The sequence below is a fragment of the Alexandromys fortis genome, unplaced genomic scaffold (assembly GCF_014885135.2).
Source record: "Alexandromys fortis isolate MF-2015 unplaced genomic scaffold, M_Fortis_MF-2015_v1.1 scaffold_50, whole genome shotgun sequence".
NCBI classification, from domain to species: domain Eukaryota; kingdom Metazoa; phylum Chordata; class Mammalia; order Rodentia; family Cricetidae; genus Alexandromys; species Alexandromys fortis.
The window spans coordinates 11,418,969-11,442,154 of NW_026067932.1; the positions used below are offsets into that span (position 1 = coordinate 11,418,969).

The 23,186-nt window shown below is 44.5% G+C and overlaps 1 protein-coding gene across 1 annotated transcript in view; it reads right to left on the reverse strand.

The window, feature by feature from the left end:
• Bpifc (BPI fold containing family C) overlaps nt 1-23,186 on the reverse strand; it is a 40,697-nt gene that overhangs the window by 13,221 nt on the left and 4,290 nt on the right. Inside the window, exons 2-11 of the mRNA XM_050145759.1 lie at nt 20,246-20,369; nt 17,891-18,011; nt 14,469-14,597; nt 12,656-12,811; nt 12,489-12,552; nt 10,738-10,798; nt 5,396-5,487; nt 3,397-3,573; nt 1,642-1,695; nt 263-433 (exon numbers count right to left, since the gene is read on the reverse strand). Coding sequence (XP_050001716.1) covers nt 263-433; nt 1,642-1,695; nt 3,397-3,573; nt 5,396-5,487; nt 10,738-10,798; nt 12,489-12,552; nt 12,656-12,811; nt 14,469-14,597; nt 17,891-18,011; nt 20,246-20,369 — 1,149 coding nt within the window. The remainder of the gene's footprint in view (nt 1-262; nt 434-1,641; nt 1,696-3,396; nt 3,574-5,395; nt 5,488-10,737; nt 10,799-12,488; nt 12,553-12,655; nt 12,812-14,468; nt 14,598-17,890; nt 18,012-20,245; nt 20,370-23,186) is intronic.

The following is a 23,186-nucleotide window of genomic DNA, read 5'->3' on the forward strand; positions in this document are numbered from 1 at the left end:
TACAGCTCTCTAATGTAAATGGAAGGGAACCTGGGAAATAGAGGTCAGTGAGGTATTTTATACACAGGCTCATGAGTTCTTCTATCTCCATATAGGGGCACTTCTGTATATGGGCAGGTGGGTCTGTTTCTGGCAGCCCCAGTATCTACTCTTAATTTAGAAATCACCCTTCACTCCAAACATCTAAAAGCTGCTGGCCAGTGATTCCCAGCAAGAACAGGACTGGTACCCAGAGGCTGCCCTCCTGCATCCCCAGACTCACAAAGTCCATGGAGACGATGGGCTCGATGGTGGAGTTCTGCCGTTCTGTGAGCATGATGACAGAAGCAGGGAACTCCAGGCTGAAATTGTTGGGGTGTAAGTTGATCACAGGAGGCCCCATGGCCATGATCTGCAGCATGAATGGCTGGGATAGGACGTAGATCTCTGCAATCTGTCCCATTCGGGGAGAGAAACAGAGATAGAGAGTCAGGAGCTGATGAGGGGAATGCACAGGCCTGGAGTGGTTTGTGCTAAATCTAGCAACATGCGGTTAAAACAGAAAACACCTCTTTACTGGGAATAACGGTTACTTTATTATCTCTTATCTACTCTTCATACAACTCCAAGGCAGGTTCTATAAGCCGCGCTGTTTTATTTTTATTATTTATTCATTTACTTGGTTTTTCAAGACAGGCTTTCTCTATGTAGCCCTGGCTGTTCTGGAACTATAGACCAGGCTGGTCTTGAACTCAGAGATCTACCTGCCTCTGCCTCCCAAGTGCTGGGATTGAAGGCGTACACCACCATCTGGCAGGAGTGCTGTTTTACAATGGAGGTTGAGTTGTGGACAGGCCAAGTGCTTTGCTCACAGTTCTCACAGAATAAGCTGTAGACTGAAATTTAAGCCAAGATCTGCCAACCTTGAGTGCCTTTCTCTGAAGCAGCTTGCTCTTCTAACTTAAGCCTGTAAGTTCCTTGTGATTGATACCTAGAATGCTATGAAGGGCTGATATTAATAATTGTCTTATTAAAGTCATGTGTAATCCCAGCACTTGGGAAAAAGACTCAGGAGGATTAAAAATTAAAGACTAGCCTGGGTTAAATACAGAGTTCCAGTTTATCCTGAGCTACATGGTGAGACCTTGCCTATAAGTAAATGAATAAATGAATGAATGATGTAATTTAAGGATTAAATATTCCATTCAAGCCCATCATTTTTATATTTAAGCAAATTATTTTAAGAGTGGTGGAATTTTATGGATTGATTATTTTATGAATTTACAACACTTTAGTTGTACTTTAATGGGCTTTATTTAGGAAATATTTCTGGATATATGATTAGGAAGAGAAAAATCTTGTAGGACAGAAAGATGACCAAGTATGGTGGTATATACCTTTAATCCTAGCACATGGGAGTCTGAAGCAGGAGGATTGCAAGTTTACCCATGTTACATATTAAGACATTTTCAAGAAATGAAAGAGAAGAAGGAGGGTGGGGAGGAAAAGGAAGAAAAGAGAAGCAGGAAAAGAAAAAAAAGTTTATAAATATGGATTGACTTATGCTTAGATGAAAAGAGAATGTAGAGAATCTAAGAGTCTCCTGGAAGTGACTTCAATGACAATACACCCATCGCTGAGGACCAAAACTTGAGCACTTACCTTGGACAGCAGACTGCCAATTCCTTGGGTATTTTGATTGAAATAGTTGGAAATCTAAGATAGAAAAGAAGCACTGTGTCAATGCAAGAGTTTTTAAAAAGAATTATTCATTTATGCAATATCTATCTATCTGTCTATCTATCTATCTATCTATCTATCTATCTATCTATCTATCTATCTATGGGTGTTTTATCTGCATGTACATTTGTATACCAGCAGAGGACATCAGATCCCATGCAACTATAGTTACAGATGGTTATGAGCCACCATGCGGGTGCTGGGAATTGAAACCCGGTCCTCTGGAAGGGCAGCCAGTGGCCTTAACTACTTAGCCATCTCTCCAGCCCCTTACTGCAAATTTTCTCTGGGTTGTCTTTTTGAGTAAAATGTAGAATTCTCTCTAATGTGAACTGTGAAGAGGTGGAGCCACAAAATGTTTGGGTAGTCTCATCTTATAGCTCAACCTTAGGGAACCTGATGCCCAGAAAAGGCAAGAGACTTGCCCAAAGTCATATGCCTTTAGAGAAATCCCTTCTTCACTGGAGAACACTGTCTCATAGATGCACGATCTTTCTGCAAGCACTCTACAGTCATTAGCAGTAAGTCTCAAGTTATTGTTTTCATTTTCAGAGCTCTCCAGAGCATGAGCTGCTTAAATAATTAACCTGGCGAGCATTTCCTTTGAGTCTAGTGCTGCTGTCCTCACCATGACAGCAATGTGTACAATTATAACACACAGAAAGCAAAGATTTAAAATGAGTACTTTTGAGAAATAGAGAGATTGCTCAGTGGTTAGGACCACTGACTGCACTTCTGGAGAACCCAGGTTCAGTTCCCAGCACCCATGTGTCAGCTCACAACTGTCTCTAACTGCAGTTACAGGTGACTGGATACCATCACACAGACATACATGCAGGCAAAACACCAATGTACATGAAATAAGATGAATCATTTAAAAATAAATAAACTGGGTGCTTTTTGCTGACTATCCAGAGAAGGTGTTCTTGTGATAAAAGAGAGGTAACATGGCAGAGATAATCAATAAATATCTGTACCACTACTGTTTGCTGGTGTAAATCAGTTGTAATTACCAATAGGAGAAATCCTTATACTGGTACAATACCAGTATAATGAGGACAAGGATGAAGATGGTGGTAGTGGTGTTGGTGGTACTGGTGGTTATGATGGTGGTGGTGGTAGTGGTGGTGATGGTGGCGGTGGTGGTGGTAGTGGTGGTGGTGGTTATGATGGTGGTGATGGTGGTGGTGATGGTGGTGATGGTGGTGGTGGTGGTGGTGATGAAGTAACCCAGAAGCAACAGTTATAGAGCACTTACTCTGTACTGAGGTTGTTTTAGAAGCCATATGTGTTTAAACCCTTTAGTGACTGCTATGACCCTAAGAGTGTGGGACTCTCAGCCCCCTTTTTCAGATGAAGAAACCAATGCATAGAAGTAGGCTGAATTGACAAAAAGTCAGATGATGAGTGGTGGAGAGATATTTATATCTTTGTATTCTAGAATAGTGGCTAGACATCATGAAGAAGACTAAATCAGAGGAATTGGAAACCCAACAATCCCCTCTCCAAAATAAGAACAACACTCATTCTATAAACCTTCATTCACTATGTTTTTTAGGAGTGATGGTTTAAAAAGACCAAGGAATCAAAACTGTGACAAAGAGTTTATAAAGAGACACTTATTAAAAAATATATTAAATATGGTGGCCCCAGCCCCCACCTCAAGGCTTTACTTACCTCCTTGGTGGACAGCGTGATACCAAGAGCCCCAGATACATAGTGTGCAAAGGATGCAGATTTAAAGAAATACTCGGAGATGCCAATGTATAGCATGGAGTCCCCGCTCTGTGGGAGCTCCAAGGGGGCTGGTAGGAAGGGTGGGTCAACGAGGCTTTCCACTGGGTAGAACGCACCCTGTGGGAAGCAAAAATGAAGACCAATTATCAGGTGAAAATGCAAATGTATCAGAAAAGAAGCTGGGACCTTTCAAGTCTGGATAAAGAAAATCCCAGAAGCTTCTTTATTTATTTATTAAAGATTTCTGCCTCCTCCCCGCCACCGCCTCCCATTTCCCTCCCCCTCCCCTGATCAAGTCCCCCTCCCTCATCAGCCCGGAGAGCAATCAGGGTTCCCTGCCCTGTGGGAAGTCCAAGGACCACCCACCTCCATCCAGGTCTAGTAAGGTGAGCATCCAAACTGCCTAGGCTCCCACAAAGCCAGTACGTGNGGGCTATATAGTGTACTTGGGTGGATGCATTATTATGTTACAGAGAATCCTAATATTTAAGAAGTATGAACCAGATGGTGGCACACTTGTGAGGCAGAGACAGACAGATATTGGGGAGTTTGAGGCTAGCCTGGTCTACAGAGTGAGTTCCAGGACAGCCAAGGCTATATAGAGAAACCCTATCTCAAATAAACAAACAAACAAACAAACAAAAAGAATGCAGACAATATTTTTATAAACATTTATTTATTATGGATACAATATTCTGTTTGCATATATTCCTGCAGGCCAGAAGAGGACATCAGACCTCATTACAGATGGTTGTGAGCCACCATGTGGTTGCTGGGAATCGAACTCCGGTCCTTTCGAAGAGAATGCAATGCTCTTAACCGCTGAGCCATCTCTCCAGCCCCCAATTAAGAGTTTTTGAGACGTGGTCAATCCTGGTCTTATTAGGTATTAAGCACTATTTAAAAGAACTGTCTTGAACAGCACTTAATTGATTTGAAAGACTGTGAATGAAGGAAATATAAACCAATTTTCATTCAAAAAACTGTAATATTTTGGGTGTAGTGATGCATGTTTTTAATCCCAGCATTTGGGAGGCAGAGGCAGAGGCAGGTGGATTTCTGTGAGTTTGAGGCCAGCCTGGTCTACACAGTGAGTTCCAAGACAGTCGGAGCTATACAGAGAACCCTGTCTCAGAACAAAAAGACTGTGATATTAATTTGGATAAGATTAAACATAAGCAAAATGATGCTTTTCCAGGATCAGTAACTACTATTTCTATATATTTATTTCAGTAGAGATCAGCAGCTTCAGTAAAATCTGCTAATCTGTACAACCCATTGATGTGTTAGGTTCCTCATGCATGTGTGAGTGTGTGCCGTGTTCACATGTATGTGTGGGTACCTGTGTGTGTGTATGCAGGTGCATGTGAGTGCACGTACGTGCAAATGTGTATGTGTAGTCCAGAGGTTGATGTTGGATGTCTTCCCTAATCACTCTCCACCTTATTTTTTGAGTTAGGGTCTCTCATTGAACCTGGAGCTTGAGGATACATTTAGCTGGCTGGCCAATGAACCCCAGGGATTGTTCTATCTCTGCCTGGTCTTTACCACCTGGGCTTTGGGAGACTGAACCCAGATCCCCATGCTTATGTGGCAAGGTCTGTACCCACTGAGCCTCTCCTCAGTACCTCCTGATGTGTTCAGTCCTAATAAATGTGGTCATTCTACTTGCAGGCTACTAGCCTCAAATGTTTTCCAGGAGGGAAGAGGTAAAATATCTTGATATTCCTCACTAAGAAGACAGACATAAGTACAAGGAAAATAGTCATTTGTCCATCAAGAAAGAGTTTGGGAGTCTTTTGAAAGGGTGCAAGCATGAGGCAGGTACTATAGGAAATGAAATTGCTTGACAATCACACTTGCACATTTTCTTCTGCACATAATTTTTGCCCTTCACATATTCCCCATAGCCAAAGGGGTGCTCTAGAATGATAGTTACCTTCAAGTTCAAGTCAAGGTGGTTCTCAGTGATTTCTGGAGGACTGATCAGGGAGCAATCCAGCACAGTGTAGTTGTCAATCTTTGTTAAAACTAAATGACCAAGAAAGAAAAAAAAGGAAGTTCATGTTCATTAAAAGCTTAATCTATGAATAATGTTTGAAACATCAATTTCCCCTTCTCATAAGAAACATGCATACATTTGAAAACTCAGGAAGAGGAAGAAAGAAAAAAGCAAATATTTTCCTCAACTAATAGAGAAACATTAGCAAAATTTTCACAATGCTTTTCATGCGTGTGTCCGTAAAACATTCACATACCACAATGTATGTGCGATCCTTCTTTTTTAATTTTTAAGACTTCATCATTATTGTGTATGTGTGTGTGACTGTGGATGCACACATATCACAGTGCATGTGTGGAAGTCAGAGGACAACTTCTGGGGCTGGTTCTCTCCTTCTACCCCATGGGTTTTGAGGATTGAACTCAGGTTGTAAGGCTTGTGTGGTTAGCACTTTTCCCACTGAGCCACCTCACTGGCCCATGTGGTTCTATTTAAAATATTTTTACATTAATTAATCAGTCTATTTATTTATTGTGTGTGTGTGCACATACAAATGTGTGTGGTGCTCAGAGGGACAAGTTGTATGCGTTGACTCTCCTTCTACCATGTGGACCCCAGGAACTGAACTCAGGCTGTCAGGGTGGTGGGAGGCAACTGCACCCCCTGAATCATCTCCCAGGCGTCTATGTTTAAGAAGAAATTAACAATTAGGCTGAAGGCAGACGCATACCTCTCCTTTTGTTTCCCTAGATCCAGTTTCTCCAGTCTCATCCATAACCCTGTAGCAGAACACCTGCTGTGGTTCCCCTTTCCTCTCTAACCCCATCCTCAAGGGATCATCACAAAGATCTTCCCATCCCCCAGTTTTCCTTCCTCTGGCTCATCCCAGCCTCCAACACAGTCGTGGGTTTCAACACTGAAAACACGAACACACGTGCTGAGCAGGCCAGGGAAACAGGTAAGCCAAGACAAGACCCTCACTGGTCCCTCCTTCCCTACAAATCCAGTCTCCTGGTTTATACCTAGTGCTGCAATTGAAGGCCAGCTGCATCCTTCCCTGCCCCACTGCTATATCTCTGACTACATCTGGCAGATCGCACTGTGAAACCTGAGGCTGTGTTAACAAAATCAACCTTGGGTCAGGAGGCAGAGCCAGCAAGTAGTTGACAGGTATTAGCCAAATGTCGTCAATATAACGGGTCTTTCTTTGGACAGCCACCTCCCAAATAATGGCACAGAGACTTCTTATTAATTATGAAAGCTTGGCCTTAGCTTTGGCTTGTTCACAACTAGCTCTTAAAACTTATATTAATCTATGTTAATCTACATTCTGCCATGTGCTCATTATCTCAGTACAGTACATCATTTTACTTTCTTTTTTTTCTAGCTGGCAAATCTCTGCCTCTCTGATTTTTCCCCTGAGTTCCCCTCTCTTCCTGAAGAAGCCCAATCTACCCTCTCCTATTTAGTTATTGACCATTCAGCTCTTTATTAAATCAGTCAGAAGGTATCTTAGGCAGGTGAAGTAAAACAGAGATCTTCACACAGTGTGATCAAACATCCCGCAACAGGGACTGGTCCCATAGAGGTCCTCAAACAACCCAGGCTGTTCCCAAGACAATGATGGATTGTTTTCTGAGAACTGACATCCTGGCCCCACTGCCAAGGACAACACCCACACAACTCATTGAACATGGAAAAACTGAGCTGATGCCTACATGGATCCTTCGTCTCTCTGTTCTAATGTTTATGGTGCAGGAAAGGACCCTGCACACTACCCAACGAGAAATATAAGCACCAGCCCAGCCACAAAACCTGTGACCTACAATTTGACCTGCTTGCGAAATATAACAAGGCAAAGGTGGGGTAGAAATTGTGGGAGTAGCCAACCAATGTCTGATTTGAATAAGGCCTACTCAAGGAGTTGGAACACATACCTGACATTGCTTAGGAAACAAGAACCAGAGACTAGATAGTTCAGAGACCTAGGGTAAAACCAAACACTACTGGTATAAAAAATAGTATCAATAAAATGACTCCTAATGATATTCTGCTATACTCATAGATCAATGCCTTGTCCAGTCATCCTCAGAGAGGCTTCCTCTGGCTGCAGATGGGAGCAGATGCAGAGACCCACAGCCAGACATTACACACACACACACACACACACACACACACACACACACACACCTCTAAATGGGAGGTCTCCCTCAAATCCTCCCTCTTCAGAGCTCAGGGAACCCTGTAGAAGAGAAGGCACTATATAGTGTAAGGGTCAGAGGGGATGAAGAACACCAGGAGAATAAGGCCCTCTGAATCAACTAAGCAAGACCCATATGAGCTCAGAGACTAAAGCAACAAGCATAGGGCCAACAGGTCTGTACCAGGTCCTCTGCATATGTATTATAACTTCTAGTTTAGTATTTTAGTGGGTCTCCTGAGTGCGAGAACAAGTGGGTCTCTGATTCTTGTGTCTGCTCTTGGGATTATTGCCCTTCTCTTGGGTTTCCTTGTTCAACTTCAATATGGTGGTTTTTGCTTTATCTTATTATATTTTGTTTTGTTATGTTTTGCTCTTATCTCTTAGAAGTCTGTTCTTTACTAACTAGAGACAGAAAGGGAGTAGATCCGGAAGGGAGGGGAAGTGGGGAAGAACTGGGAGGAGTAGAAGGAGGAGAAACCATAATCAAGATATATCATAAGAGAGAAGTATCTATTTCCAATAAAGGGAAAAATGAAATAAAAAATTAACACAAATATCCTTATCAATATTAAACCATAATATCAGATTGAGAGGCTCCCAACTGCAATGTTAGAGATTCTATGTAGTTAGAATTTTGTTTTTTAGACACAATAAGTATGCATCACTATTGTAGTAGAAATAGTTTTGCTTCTCTTGTAGCCCAAGATAGCCTGGGAGTCCCTGTATAGCCCAGACTGTCCTGACTCATAATTCGCCTTCATCAGTCCCCTGAGTTCTCAGAGAGAATTTATTTAAAAAGAGATGTTATGAGAAAGGAAACACTCACCGAGTTAGAGAGGCCATGAAATTCTTACACATGGTGCTATTAATTGAATGAAACGTTTGTGTTTGCATTTTCAGAACAAAGCCAAAGGAAAAGGGAGCCGGGGACACCAGTGAGCAGAGTTCCTGGGAGGAAAGATTTCTGTGTCTGAGGTGGTGTCAGCAGCACTTGGGCTCTGATTTGGTTTGGGTCGCTGCTTTGCTGGCTACTCTGCACTCTGTCATCTGAGGACTTCTTTCAGGTTCTAGGGGAAGGTACCCCAGGATCACCTAAACATCACGAAAGGATACCTTCTTTCAGATCCTGTTTGATTTGTGCCAACGATGGGGATTAGAAGCAGGATGAGGAGAAGCAGCTTGACAAGTTAGTAATAACACAGTGCCATCCTGTGTCACCATGGCCTTCACATTTTTAGAATTTATTTTTACATATGTGAGCTTGCTTGTCTGTATGTGCACCACAGTGTGCAGGTGCCCATGAAGGGCACAAGAGGGTGTCATAACTCCCAGAACTGGACTTAGAGTTGGCTATGTACCACCAGATGTAGATTCTGAGAATTAAACCTAGGCCTCTGTAAGAACAACCGGCACTCTTAGTCGCTGTGCCGTGTCTCCAGCCCTAACTATAGCTTTTAGAATGTTCTACATAGATCCCATCACCCTCTGTGAGGCGATCAGGATGGGGATTCCTAACAGTGAAGGCAGTGAGGTCTGGGGATGAAGACACACAACACATGGGGCCCATCCTTCTCTTCTTCCTTCAGATCCCCTTGGTTCCTTTCTATCCGCACCCACTCACCCAACCTCTGTCCATTTCCTTTCATTCTCTCATCAGTTCAGTATTTACCGTCCTGGCAGCCAGGCCCTGTGCCTGACGTTAGAGCAAAGCTCCTGCCCCCAAGGATCTTAGAGTCCAGAGGAGGAGGGGACACACACATGGCCAGGAAATCCTAATCCAATATAGAAAGAACCCCCCCTCCCCCCGAAGCTGATCTGATGATCCGGCCACACAGTCTTCCGCTGGCTCAGGGTGAAACCCCTGAGATCCCTCCTGAATACCTCCAAGACCCACATTTGACCTGCGGGCAATTACCGCTGTCTGCTTACAGGTAAGTATGGAATACAGGGATATGCCTTCCCTCTCTGTCACTCCACCCGAGGCTAGTTGCAGTCCTTGCTCCTATGGGTCATTGTTCTACTCGCTAAATGGTCTCTCTGCTGCCACCTCCCTCTTCCATCCTGTCTGTTATTATCTGGGACACCAGAGTGACTCAGACTAAGAGATAGGCTTTGCAGTGTTCCAGATCCCTGACAAGTCTAGCCACCCCTCCCCCACCTGCAAACTCAGTTCTCACACTCCCTTCACCAGGCCCTCCCTCTAGCCCTAGCGCAGTCTTCAGCCCCTCGGTTGCACTCAGCACACTCCTACCTCAGGTCCTTGGAGCACGTGATCTATTGTTCCTGACTGTTCTTCACACATGCTATGATTTGAACGTCCCTCTAAAACTCACACTTAAATTTAGTTACCAATATAACTGGTGTTGGGAGGTGGGGCTTTCATAGGTGGCTGGGCCATGGGACAGTACCCAGTCCACGGCTATCTGAGTGGGTTTGTCACACATTTGCCTTGATTCTGTCTGTCTCGTGGGCGTCCACTTGTCCTCCTGCCACATTGTGACTCCTCGTGAAACCACCGCCGGATGTAAGTCCTTAATCTTGGACTTTTCAGCTTCCAAGACCATGAGACAAATACCCTTCTGTTGTTTATAATTCATCCAACTTCTGGTATCCAATCCCAGCCACAGTAAAGGACCCAGACAATCCAGATTGGGAGTACAGGCAGCTTGATTGCTAGAGGAGGAGAAGCTAAGGTGTGAAACAGAGGGGTGGAGACAGAACGCGGACTGACGCGTGGGCTTGCTACATACAGAAGGCGGCCCTTAAGGGGTCAGAGAAGGCTAGGCAGACAACCTGGCCAAGAAGACAGATTTAGTGCCAAACCTTGGATTAGAGCCTGGAGGGCTTTTCTTCCTAGCTCTGCCCACTTATCCCTGAGACCCTCCTTCTTCTGCAAAGCTGGGTAATGGTCAAGAACTACACGTGCTATGCATAGGGCTTGGCCTATATGGAGTCCTGGGGCTTTAATTGCAGAAGGAGAACAGAGTGATGAATAGGTGCTTCATAGCCTAGAAGAAAAGGCTGGGTAAGGTTTGAAGCTTATCTAGACTATCTAGAAGACAGTTCCACGACTCACCCTCCAGGGCACTGATGTTGACATTGAGGGCTTCCACTTCATTGATGACCATGGGACAGAGCTGGACCAAAAGAATTTTTTGAGAAATCACGTTGCCATGTTGAAAAGCGAGCCTTCTGCTAAGAAGACATTTTCCTGTTGCCATGACAATGCTCCTCTAAGTTAGCTGACGCTCTTGGCCTGCAGCCTCCGCGGGTGTGGGCAGTGTGTCACTGAGTGCCGCCTGCTGAGCTGCAGAGCAACTGAAACCACACCCGGCTAGCCCGCTGAAAGAGCCTGGCTCTCCTCTCTGGACGTGTCAAGGCCTGCGCTCTGTCCACAGTGTTGGCGTCACACCTGAGGAACCTGCTGCAAGAGCGGCCATGTCTTTGCTGACTGGGTGCCACTGGCTCCCATTGCATCAGCAATGCTAAGTCCTGCCTGCCAGGAGTGGCTTCACTTTCACTGGGGCTAATTGGAGAGATCATGAGATTGGGGATCCACTGAGGACTCTGTTGGCCCCTCTCCCTCTCCTCTCCTTGAGATATGGTCTTACTTAGCCCATGTTGACATTTAGATTTTTTATGTAGTCTAAGATGACCTTGAAATTATGATACTTCTGCCTCTACCTTCCAGGTGCTGCGATTATAGGGATGCCTCACCCCGTCCAGTTTATGTGGTGCTAGGGAACAAACCCAGGACGTCATGCATACGAGGCAAGATCTTTACCTTGAGACATCCTCAGTCCTGTTTCTACCTTTCCGGAGGGGGTGAAGGCCAGCAAAGTAGATTCCGGAGAGACTCTAACTAATCTAGCTAAGTTACGAACACTGGTGTGTCGGCACTTGCTTGTCGATGCTCACACAGCATGGTGGTTTTAGCAGAGGCTAGCCAGCCAGACCCCCGGAGTCAAAACTATCAGTATTCTGCTTTCACACTCTATCATCTGCAGCCTGGGAATGATTGTTATATCTACCTCATCAAGTTGTGAGGAGAAACTGAAATAATCTAGAGAAGACTGCTTAGCTCAGACTCGATATTTGGCACGTCTGCTGCTGCCTTTTTTTTTTTTAAGACAAGATCACATGTGGCCCAGGGTAGCTTTAAACTTGTTGTGCAACTGTACATGGCTTTGAACTTCTGATCCTCCTGTCTCTACCTCCCAAGAGCATTTTTTAAATAAATAATTTATTTTATTTACATGGGTGTTTTGCCGGCAAGCATGTCTATATGGGGGATTCAGATCCTGTGAAAGAGGAGTTACAGCCATATGGGTGCTGGGAAATGAACCTGAGTCCTCTGGAAGAGCAGCCAGTGCTCGTAACTGCTGAGCCATCTCTCCAGCCCCTTGTTCCCAAGAGCATTCTTAAAGTATTTCTTGGGAGTACTTGTTATCACCCTCCCCATTCCTCACCTACCCAAATCTTACCTATATTTCAAGGCTCAGTTCCTTAAATAAACATGTCTTCCAGGAAATTTTCCCTGAACCCCTTCAGTTAAGTCTCATTGTTATGTAACCATGCAGTAAACTCAAGACCTGGTTCCATTGTTGTTTTACAAGTCTAAGGATTTTTTGTTTTGTTTTTGTTTTTTGTTTTCTAACGTAACCAATATTTGTTTCTTTTGTTCTCAGTAGTCCCTACTTTATCTGGGTCTTGGATGGTGCTTAGCATACAGTTAGTGCTCAATAAATGTTTATGATAAAAATTATTAAAGTATGATAGGCCCACCAATATCATTTGACCTTAGTTGTCTAACTTTCGAAGACTCACCATTTCATTCAAATTCCTCAAAATGGGTTTCTCCATGGGCTCAGCGAAGGAGTTATACAGGACACTAGGAAAAACGAAAAAAGGGAGCTTATCAGGGGCCAGGAAACACCAGCCGGGGAACTTCTCTGAGTGGTAGCCTGAGGCTCCACCAGGCTGCTGTCACTCACCTAAGGCCTCCAGAAAATGAGACTCGGGCATGGCTCACTTGGACATAGCAGTCTTGGAGTTCCAGGACTGGATGACCAACGTTATTACGGGCGAGGACGATGATGCCAGTAAAGTAGATTCCAGAGAGAAACAGATCAGCAGCTCCAGAATCTTGGCTGTATGGAGAGAAAGGGAAAGGTTACCCAAATCTGGGCCACACACGGAGATGGGTCTTCCAAGTTCTTTGGGGACAGGGACTTTGCCATACTCCCATCAGAGTCTCTAAGACCAACAACAGACTCAGGAGCACTGCTCGTGCCAAATGCACGCTTACTGAACAAATGACGTGGCAAGTGTGGAAACGGACAGATAGGGGACCCTGTACTTAGGTCATCCCCAGTGCTCTGGTGCTGAAAGTGGCTGAGCAATGGCAGAGCACCATTTATGTACAGGATTCAGTTTGAGAGAGAACACCAGGTAAACATCTGGGATGGGTGAACACGGGGAAGGGATGCTTAGACTATGGCCGTGAGGCAGTGGAGTGTGTGTTACCGAAGACTTTGCAAGGGCCCTCCACAGAATAATTCCCAACACATGCTGCTAAATTATCAAGGAAGTGAGGAAGTATATGAACCTATGTTGTTTATGGAGAAACAATCTACAATCTATTAGCTTGGGAAAATGATACATAGATAATAAATGGTTGTAGTGTAACAGCCTTGTGAATGATTAAATGTATTTATTCTGAGGTGCCAACCAAGACAGACCTAACCATTACCCTACATCAATGACTTGTCCGTAGAAGTTGGTTTGTTGGTATACCTTGAGTTCAACTTTTCTTTCTCTCTCCTTCCCTTCTTCCTTCCTTCCTTCCTTCCTTCCTTCCTTCCTTCCTTCCTTCCTTCCTTCCTTCCTTCCTTCTCTTTTTATTTATTTATTCCAACCATGTGCATGGAGGTGCCTAAGAAGAGGACACTAGAGCCCCTGGAACAGGAGTTCCCACTGAGCCGTTTCTCAAACCCAGCTCCTTTCTTCCTATTCTTTTTTCCTTCCTTCCCTTCTTCCTCTGCTTCCTTACTGTCTTTTTCTACTCTCTCATACATGATCTCATTCTGTAACCAGATGGTCAAGAACTCACTGTGGAGCCCACACTATCCTCCAACTAGTGGCAGTCTTCTTGCCTCAACCTCTCAAAGGATTTGAATTACAGAAGTTGAACCACCACACCTGGCTTCAACCTTTTATTTTTTTCTTCTGTTTGAGGGTACAAGAGACCTTTTGATTGGGGAAGAGTGAGGCTCAAACACCATCCTCCAACCTCCATGTGAGACAGGAAGCTGTTTCCCATCAGTTGACCCTGAAGGTGGGGAAAATGCACTAAACATCTGGTTTAGATCAGTGGACCTAAAATGTGGAAAATATGGGGAATTTCTCTCCAGATAGCTGGGCCTCTCGTCCTTAGGATTTTTGTTTTTGGAGGGTGATTTTGAGATAGAGTCTCACTGTGTAGTTCTGGCTGTCTTCTGTAGACCAGGATGGCCTCAAACTCACAGAGATCTTCCTGGTTCTGCCTCCCTAGTACTAGAATGAAAAGCATGCATCACCATGCTGAGATCTTAGGAAGTCTGGAGTGCTTGGTTGCTCTGCTTCTATGGGAGGGTGGAGGGTGCCTTTCCTCCACCTCCCTTCCAAGCAGGGGTTTCTAGCATCAACTCTCACCTGGTAACACTCTTGACAAGGTATGGATACAGAGAGAAAGAAGCCTACACTGAAAACAGCAGCACATTGTCTGCATTGCCCCCAGAACAGAGTGGATGTCCGTAGGATACTCACAAAAACGGAGCCCTGACTTCCCAGTTGGCACTGATGTTGGCAGTGCCGTGGTTGCTCAGTGCTCTGATTCCCACCCCAGGCACAAAGGCCAGTGAAGTATTTGGCATCGAAAAGGCGTTGATTTTTATGCTGTAAAAGAAGAAGCGGGAAAGTAAGGGCAACACTTCTGAACTTCCTAAGGAGAGCAAGGTTGGAGGCTGGAGTTGCCCTGAGATTGCAAGTTCCGACAGAAGGGGTCTCCCAGCTCCCTAGCTGGGTGTCTGGGTGTAGCCTCGTGAGTCTTAACAAAATGCAATTGAGGGAGGAAACAATCAAGTTTAGAACTAAATTTGTAAATAATCAAATGACCTGCTTCTCATTTTTTTTCTTTTTGGTGTGTGTGTGTGTGTGTGTGTGTGTATGTTATATGCATGCCTCTGTGTGTGTGTGTTTGTGTGTTATATGCATGTCTCTGTGTGTGTGTGTGGTATATGCATGCCTCTGTGTGTGTGTGTGCGGTATATGCATGCCTCTGTGTGTGTGTGTGGTATATGCATGCCTATGTGTGTGCGCACACTGAAGCCAGAAGAGGACTCGGGTGTTCCATCCTACTACCTCCATCTTGTTTCCTGGAGACTTGGAGGTAGATTGGTGGCCAGCAAATGTTCCTCCCGTCCCTGGTGCCTACAGGGCTTGGGTTACAGGTCTATAAAGCCCAGCTTGCGTTTTACATGGGTGTTTGAGATTTGAATCAGGCCCTTGTGCTTTGGTAGCAAGTACTATTGTTCACTTAGCCATCTCTCTAGCCCTTTGGGTTCCTTTAAAAACAAAAACAGGCCCAATATTGCCATCATGGTTTGTTTTGTTCTTAGACCAGTTTCTGCGTTTCTTTAAGGGGATGACATCAGTAATTCTGACGAAGCAGCTGCTTTTCAGGGGACGGTCAAAGTACACTGCCAGGCATTTGACACACATGTCAGCTGTATCCCCCACTTCCACTCACTGGGACAACAAACCTGCCTTCCTCCTACTGCTGCCAGGTGCCCCTATAAGGAGCTGAAAAGAGTTAGCTTCTGTAAGAATCCCTGAGTGGTCGAACAGGTTGTCCCAGGAACCCGTAAAGCAGTGGGCTTGCCTGTAATCCACGGAGATAGAAGATAGATGTGCAATGACAAAGTATTGTGATTTGGGTGATTCCAAACTGCCCAGCCTCTTGGCAACCACCTGACATCACGGCTCAGTTTGGCCCTCCCAGTATTCCTGTAGGCTTCTGGTGTATGTGCAAACTCCAGCCAGAGATGAGAAGAAAAGAAAAGCCTATAAGTCATACATCAGCGGTAGAACCAGATCTGAAATCCTCTGCAATCTGACTTCAGACTCCTAGTCCCTGGGTCATGCCACTCTGTGTATTGTACAATGAGTATCTGACCCGGAGCCAAGGTTTGTACTAGTTGTACAACCTTGAGCAAGGAGCTTTCCCTCTTTCCCTCAATGGTGCTACTCACAGGGAGGTTGGGAAGAGGACATGGAAATGAGGTAATCCACACCTCATTGCTGCACAGGACAAAGGCACTGCTCTGGACTGAGACTGGGAAAAGTCTAGAAGAACATACACGCACTAGCTGACGAATGAAGCGCTGTTTCCCTTCCTATTCACCGTCTCCCACCTGTCCTCTACCGTACACACCGAGTCCCACCGTGAAAAGAGAATCAGCAGAGGCACAGAATTATCAGTGCTTTAGAAATATGCTCATTTGACACCTATAGTCTAACCCACTCTCTCCTCCTCTCCCCCAAGCCAGGATCACTCTATGTAGCCGTGGCTATCCTGGAACTTACTATGTAGACCTGCTCCAGCCTTCTATGTGCCGGGATTAAAGGTGTATGGCACTATGCCTCACTAATCCATTTTTATAACCGTTACAGAATACACCAAAGTCATTCTCAGGGCTGTTTCCATCATATAAACAATGCCACAGTGAATGCCCTACTACACATAACTTGTGGACTATATTTTCCCAGGGAGGATCCCGAGGAGTAGAAGTCCCGGGCCAAAGACTAATATACTGTGATGGTTAATGTTGATTTTTCAATTTGATATGATCTAGACTCACTTGGGAGACAAACCTCTAGACATGTCTCTTAGAAAGTTTCTAGACTAGGCTAACTGAAGTGGGAAAAATCCACTCTCAGTGTGGATTGATGTGTCTTCTCCCAGACAATCAGCAATGCTGAACTTTTGTTTGCATTTCCTTGTTGGTCTTTTGTGTATCAGTTTTGCCCTTGGATGTGACACATGGCTAAGGTTGGTCTTGAACTCCTGATCCTCCTGCCTCCACCTCCCAAGTGCTAGAAGTACAGGTGTTTGCTAAGGTATCTGGCTTATGCAGATCAGGAATTATAAGCATGCACCACCATGGTTGGCTAAGAGTCAGCATTTTGAATGAAAAGAAGTAAATAAAAATGTAGTTTCTCTGTTATACAAGTCACATTTCAAATGCTCAGTGCCCATGAATGCTTTGGATAGCACAGGATTAAAATGATATTGATCTATCTACTCACGCCAGCAACACATGAGAATGCCCATTTCTCCCCTTCTTCTCCAGCACTTATTATATAGCTTTCCCTGTACTTTCCTGCTGTGCCATCACCACTGTAGGTGAATGGTTATCTTTGAAAATACATATGCAACGCCTGTCTCTCCCACAGACTATTAAGGGAGAGGACTTATATTCACTAGAACATTCCTTGTGTCTAGAACAAAGCCCTGAGTGAGGCAGCGGCTCAATAAACACATGCTGACCAGCTGGCTTTCTGCAGGTGAGGAGATTTGCGAGGAACGTTCCCTGTGCCAACTCCCTAGCAACAAAAATACCTGTGGGTTTTATAAGGGGTTGTCATTAAATTAGGGGGATTATTACTGCAAAGGGTTAGAGCAATAGACAGCTGGGAAAGCATTGGGGAAAATGACGAAAACATAACAGCTCCTTAGGAAGTGGCTTCTTCTCTCCCCTTTAAGATTGATCTCCAGTTTGGTAAACACATCCTCTCCATACTTTGGGGATCTTACTGGATCCCAGTTGCTGTCTGAATATCCATTTCCTCTTCCCTAAATATCCCTGGACCTGTGACTAAGTTCCATTCATTGTTGTGTAGATGAGATGTGGTTGAATGTTAAAGCCTCAAGCAAAACCTCAAGAATGAGAAAATTAACCAGGATTCTAAGAGTCTTTCCCCAGTGTCTTTCCCCCTTCTAGCTACATGAAATATACACCAGATGGTTGGAACCATAGACGCTGTCTTGGGCCTTGAGGCTAACTGGGGAACAGAAGCCAGAACTCAGATGGCGAAGCAGAAAAAAGATAAAGAAATTAGGGCTGCTAAAGTTTTCTCCACTGGTTTTGAGCCCTTGTTATAGAAGACAATGCACTGTACTCCCTTACTTTGAAAAGTTGTACTTTACGTAGTCAATCTTCAGAAACTCAAGAGATTCAGAGCCTTTCAAATCTGGGATGACAATTTCCTTCGCCATTTCTTCCATTATCTTCATCCCAACTTGAACACCTGTGAGGAAAACAGGAAGTGTTCCTTTACACAAGGAAGAGTGATGTAATATCTTTAACCCTACAGACGTGAGCATTGAGTAAGACCTGATGCTGAGGTAAGAGAACAGCCTCCCAACAAAGGGGGTATTGTCCTCTGCTTCGCATACGGAAACTCTGCTCCTCAGAGAGGTGGAGGACCTTGCCTGAGAACACAGGCTAACTTGAGGAGAAGTTTTCATTACATGGCCAGGGCTGGGATGGACACAACAGAAGATATCCTTCAAAGGATGCTACAGTTGTGGGGACTGTGGGCCCCCAGACCCTGAATTTCCTGTGACCCCCTGCCTGCCTTGCAGCTGCTCTGAGCACGAGACCCTCAGGAATTCCTGATGGCAGGAGAGTGGTTTCTGGTGGGCTTGCAGCTGAGAGGACGTGGCCATTAGTCAAGAAGACCCTATATAAGCTGCCCTGGACACAATAAAGTGAGCATTCTTGGAGCATTCTTGGCTCTGTCTCTCTCTCCCCGTGTGTTTCAATCTCAAGTCCCCCTTGCTGGACTCGCAAACTATACCACAGCGATTCAGCATAGAGCAGGCTTTGTGCTACAAGTTGTCCCCAGGCACGTCTTTCAGATGTGAAAGATTATTTTTCGTCTAGGAAAGTGTGGGTCCTGGAGATCTATGAACCAAATTCTGAGCTGTGTGGCTTCAGAATCTAGGCTATGGCCAATTTCACAAAGTTATTTCCATTCTTCTTTCTTTGCAGATTATTTGAACTCAGATGTTTCTTGAAGGGATCTTGAGTCTTAGGGAACTACTGAACCATTGAAATTCTAATAAGAGACAGTGAGTGGTTGTGTGGGTATAGCGTTCCATTTGTCGTTGGAAAGGAGTCACATTAGATTCTCCGCAGGACCCCAAACTCAGAAGAGGTGACTGATCACTACTTCTGATTTGTCCAGGAACAACTCACTCATTTCTTTGTCTGGAAGCTTCCCAGACACATTTTTCTTAGCTTGTGTGTATGTGTGGGGAATATCTTGATAAAGGTAACTTCCAGGACTGGCCAAATGGCTTAGGAGGTAAAGAGGCTTGCTGCCAAACCTGTTGATATGAGTTGGATTCCCAGAGTCTGCACAGTGGAAGGAGTGAACAAGTTGTCCTCTGGCCATCTCATGTGCACTATGGCACACGTACCGACATGCAGACACACACACACGCACACACACACACACAAATAATAAATGTAATAAAAATATTAAAGTAAAGGAATGCTACCTTGCTTTTCTTCCTCACTTCGTGTTCAAGTTCATTTCAGCGGACCTATCCCCTCTGGAGAGGAGGAGCAGACCGTAACCTATAAAATGCTGCAGATACTGTTGTCATCTAGACAGAGCATGAAGGGATTGACGGTGACAACCAAAGGCCACATTGGCTTAGACTTGAGCCCTGACACTGTCACTCGCTAGCTTGTGTGACTCAGCCTCAGCATCATCCCGTTTCCTCGTCTGTGACATGGGAATGACAGTGGCCAGGAAGGGATCTCTTCACACATAGGAAGAGGACGGTCACTAATATTTTCTAGGCATTTTGTTTCACTAGGCCCTGTTCTCAGTGCTTCATACATGTTAATTCACTGTGGGCACCACTATTGCTTTCTCCTCTTTGATATATACCCAGCAGATGCTATTAATAATGAGCCCAGAAAAATCATGCTCTATAAAAATATGGAGGTGTATAACTGGTAAGGTTAAACTAATAAGAGTTTGTATGGTGTGCCTGTATGTGTCAAGACTGTCCCCACAATAGATTTTGTATACCATTTAGAGGATCATAGATTTCCTCCCTTTGTGAGACAGGGTCTCACTGTATGTCCCAGGTTGGCCTAGAAGTTACTATGTAGACCAGGCTGTCCTCAAGCCACAGAGATCCTTGCTCTGTATCTGGAGTGTTAGGATTAAAGGCACGGGTCACGATACTCTTTCTAATGTATTTTTATTTGGAGCCCTGATATTGTGGTGGGGGTGGGAAGAAGAGAGAGAGAGAGAGAACAGCTGTGTGTTTGAATATACCTTCCACCAGGGTATCTATTTTGTGGATAACACTTTCTTCCCAGGTGTCTGGTACATCTTCATAAGGGGTTAGGTAACCCCACTGAAATTTTCATCTCAGACCCAGTTCACAAACTGCTGGTTTGGAACACGGGCTGCATCTAGAGCACTTATGGCCTGACTTCTGAATGTATCCGACTCACCATAGTCTAGTGCATGCTGGGTGATCCTTGCCTTGATTCCAGGATTAGCAGTCTGGGAGGAGGAGACGAAGAGATTCCACAGGAGGAAGCATGCCCAGAGGACTGGGACCTGCTTTGTTTGCATCTGCAGTGAATCAACAGTTAAGAGTTCCTTTAATTCCTTTTACGTCATCATCTGCCGGTGCCACCCAGTGCTTCTAGGCTTTCTTATTTTCATTGCTTAACTTCTCCAATTGTACCTATCCATTGATGCCTTCACCCATTTATAGACCAACCTATGTATCCATCCATGTTCTGTATTAAACATAGCAAAAATATGTTGTAGATGTAGAGATGACCTGCGTATCACCTCTCATCTCTGTTTCTCACAGACTAGAGGGAGAGCTGGATGTTTGTATGAACACACACACGTTTATAACACAATGTAATAAAATAGCCTTGGTAGGCATATACTCTGGAAGGGATCCTGTGTGGGATAAGGTGTGGAACAAATACATTTTAGAACTAACTTATAAGTCATGTAGCTTTATGGCCATGAAACAATCTTTCATCTGCTCAAAGACTACTGGTAGCTCCCCTTTATCTGCAGGACTGGATGTAAGCACTTAGCATGCCAGTCAAGATCTCATTTAAGCCAGGCATGGCTGCGCACACCTGCAACCCCAGCATTTAGGAGGCTGAAGGTGGAAGATCAGGAGTTCAAGACCAGGCTTTGGCACCTTAATGAGTTCTTGAGACTCTGTCTCAAAACAAATTAAAATGACGAAACAATCTTCTTTCACTGTCTCTGTATTTCTCAGCTGCTATACCCCGTCTTCTAAGTACTGGTGTTCCAAATAGGCTACTCAGAAACATCGGTTTTCTATTCATTGGCTTATCAGTCCTTACATACCTGTGAGCCTTTGTTCACTTCTCCCAGTGTGTGTGTGTGTGTGTGTGTGTGTGTGTGTGTGTAATCTCCTATTCCCATTCCTGCATTCAGTCACCCATCCATAGACTACTGGGTGAATTCATTCTCCCGGGTCAGCTCCTCTTTCCTCTGTGACAATATCCTCTTCTCTGCCATTTCATGCATGCATGGTTCATCACACCTCCCTGCCACACTTTCATAATGAATGTGTCTTAGTCAAGGTTTCTTTCTCTGTAATAAAATGTCATGGTTAGCCCTGTACCTCCAGACCCAATCCACAGGGTCATCCTTAGCACTGCTGTGGGATAATGGTCTGTACCCTGCCACTTGTATGTTAATAAAACGCTGACTGGCCAGTAGCCAGGCAGGAAGTACAGGTGGGGCAACCAGGCAGGAAGTAGAGGCAGGGCAATGAGAACAGGAGAATTCTGGGAAGAAGAAGCATGAAGTCTGCACTCATCACCCAGATGCAGAGGAAGCAACTTGAGAACACCTCACTGAAAAAGGTACCAAGCCACATGGCTAACATAGACAAGAATTATGGGATAAATATAAGTTATAACAGTTAATAAGAAGCCTGAGCTAATAGGCCAACCAGTTTATGATTAATGTAGACCTCTATATGTTTCTTTGGGACTGAATGACTGCGGGACCAGGTGAGAATAATGCTGCACAGAAAACCAGTGGCAACCTCCCCTCCTCCATCCCCACACTTTCTATGGATCCCACAGACACCCCCCCCATGCCTCCCTCCTCCCACCCCATTGTTGCTGTGTCCCAGTGCCCAACTTGGGTTGGCACTCCCTTCTCAACCACAGGCCACCTGAGATCAAGGGGTTACAAGTTGGAAAGGAAAAAAGTCAAAGTATCATTATTTGCAGATGACATAATCTGAAAGAGGACTGATCTCCAGAATACACAAAGAACTCAAGAAATTAGACATCAAAAAACCAAATAATCCAATCAAAACATGGGCTGCAGAGCTAAAAAGAGAAATTTCAATAGAGGAATCTCAAACAGCTGATAACACTTAGTCAACATCTTAGCCACCAGGGAAATGCAAATCAAAACTGCGTTGAGATTCCATCTTATACCTGTCAAAATGGCTAAGATCAATAACACAAGTGACAGCTTGTGCTGGAGAGGATGTGGAACAAGGGGAACACTCCTGTATTGCTGGCGGGAGTGCAAACTTGTACAGACACTATGGAAAGCAATATGACAATTCTTCAGAAAATTTGGAATCAATCTACCTCAAGATCCAGTTATACCACTTTTGGGTATATATCCAAAGGATGCCTAGTCTTACCACAAGGACACTTGCTCAACTATGTTTATTACAGTTTTATTCATAATTGTCATAAACTGGAAACAATCTAGGAGTCCTCCAACAGAAGAAAGGATAAAGAAAATGTGGTGCATTTTACCCAATGGAGTATGACTCAGCTATTTAAAAGAATGACATCATGAAATTTTTAGGCAACTAGATAGAACTAGAAAAAAATGGTCCTGAGTGAGGTAACCCACACTCAAAAGACAAATATGGTATGTACTCATTTATAATTTGATATTAGCCGTTAAACAAATCATAGTCAAGTTACAATCCACAAACCACAAAGAAAAAATTAAGTAAAGAGAAAGGCTATTGGGGGTATTCATGGATCTCCCTGGGAAGGGGAAATAGAATTTATGGGTGGACTGAGGGCAGGTGAAGATAGAAGCAGGAGGAATCAGGTGGGGAGATGAGATGGAGGGAGAGAGTTCGGGGAAACAGCAGGAACTGGGGGCATTTGGGAGTGATGTGGAAACCTAGTGAAGTGGAAACTCCCTGGACTCTATGAGGGCGACTCTAGTAAGGACTCTTAGCAATGGATGATAAGGAGTCTGAACTGGCCATCTTTTGCGGTTAAGAAAGCCTTCCAATGGTGCGACTAGGTTGGATTTGGTTGAGTTGTTGGCCAAAGGAATCCCATGGAGACTCCTAAACAACCCAGGCTGATGCCTGGGCAGAAGGTCTTTCTCTGAAAACTG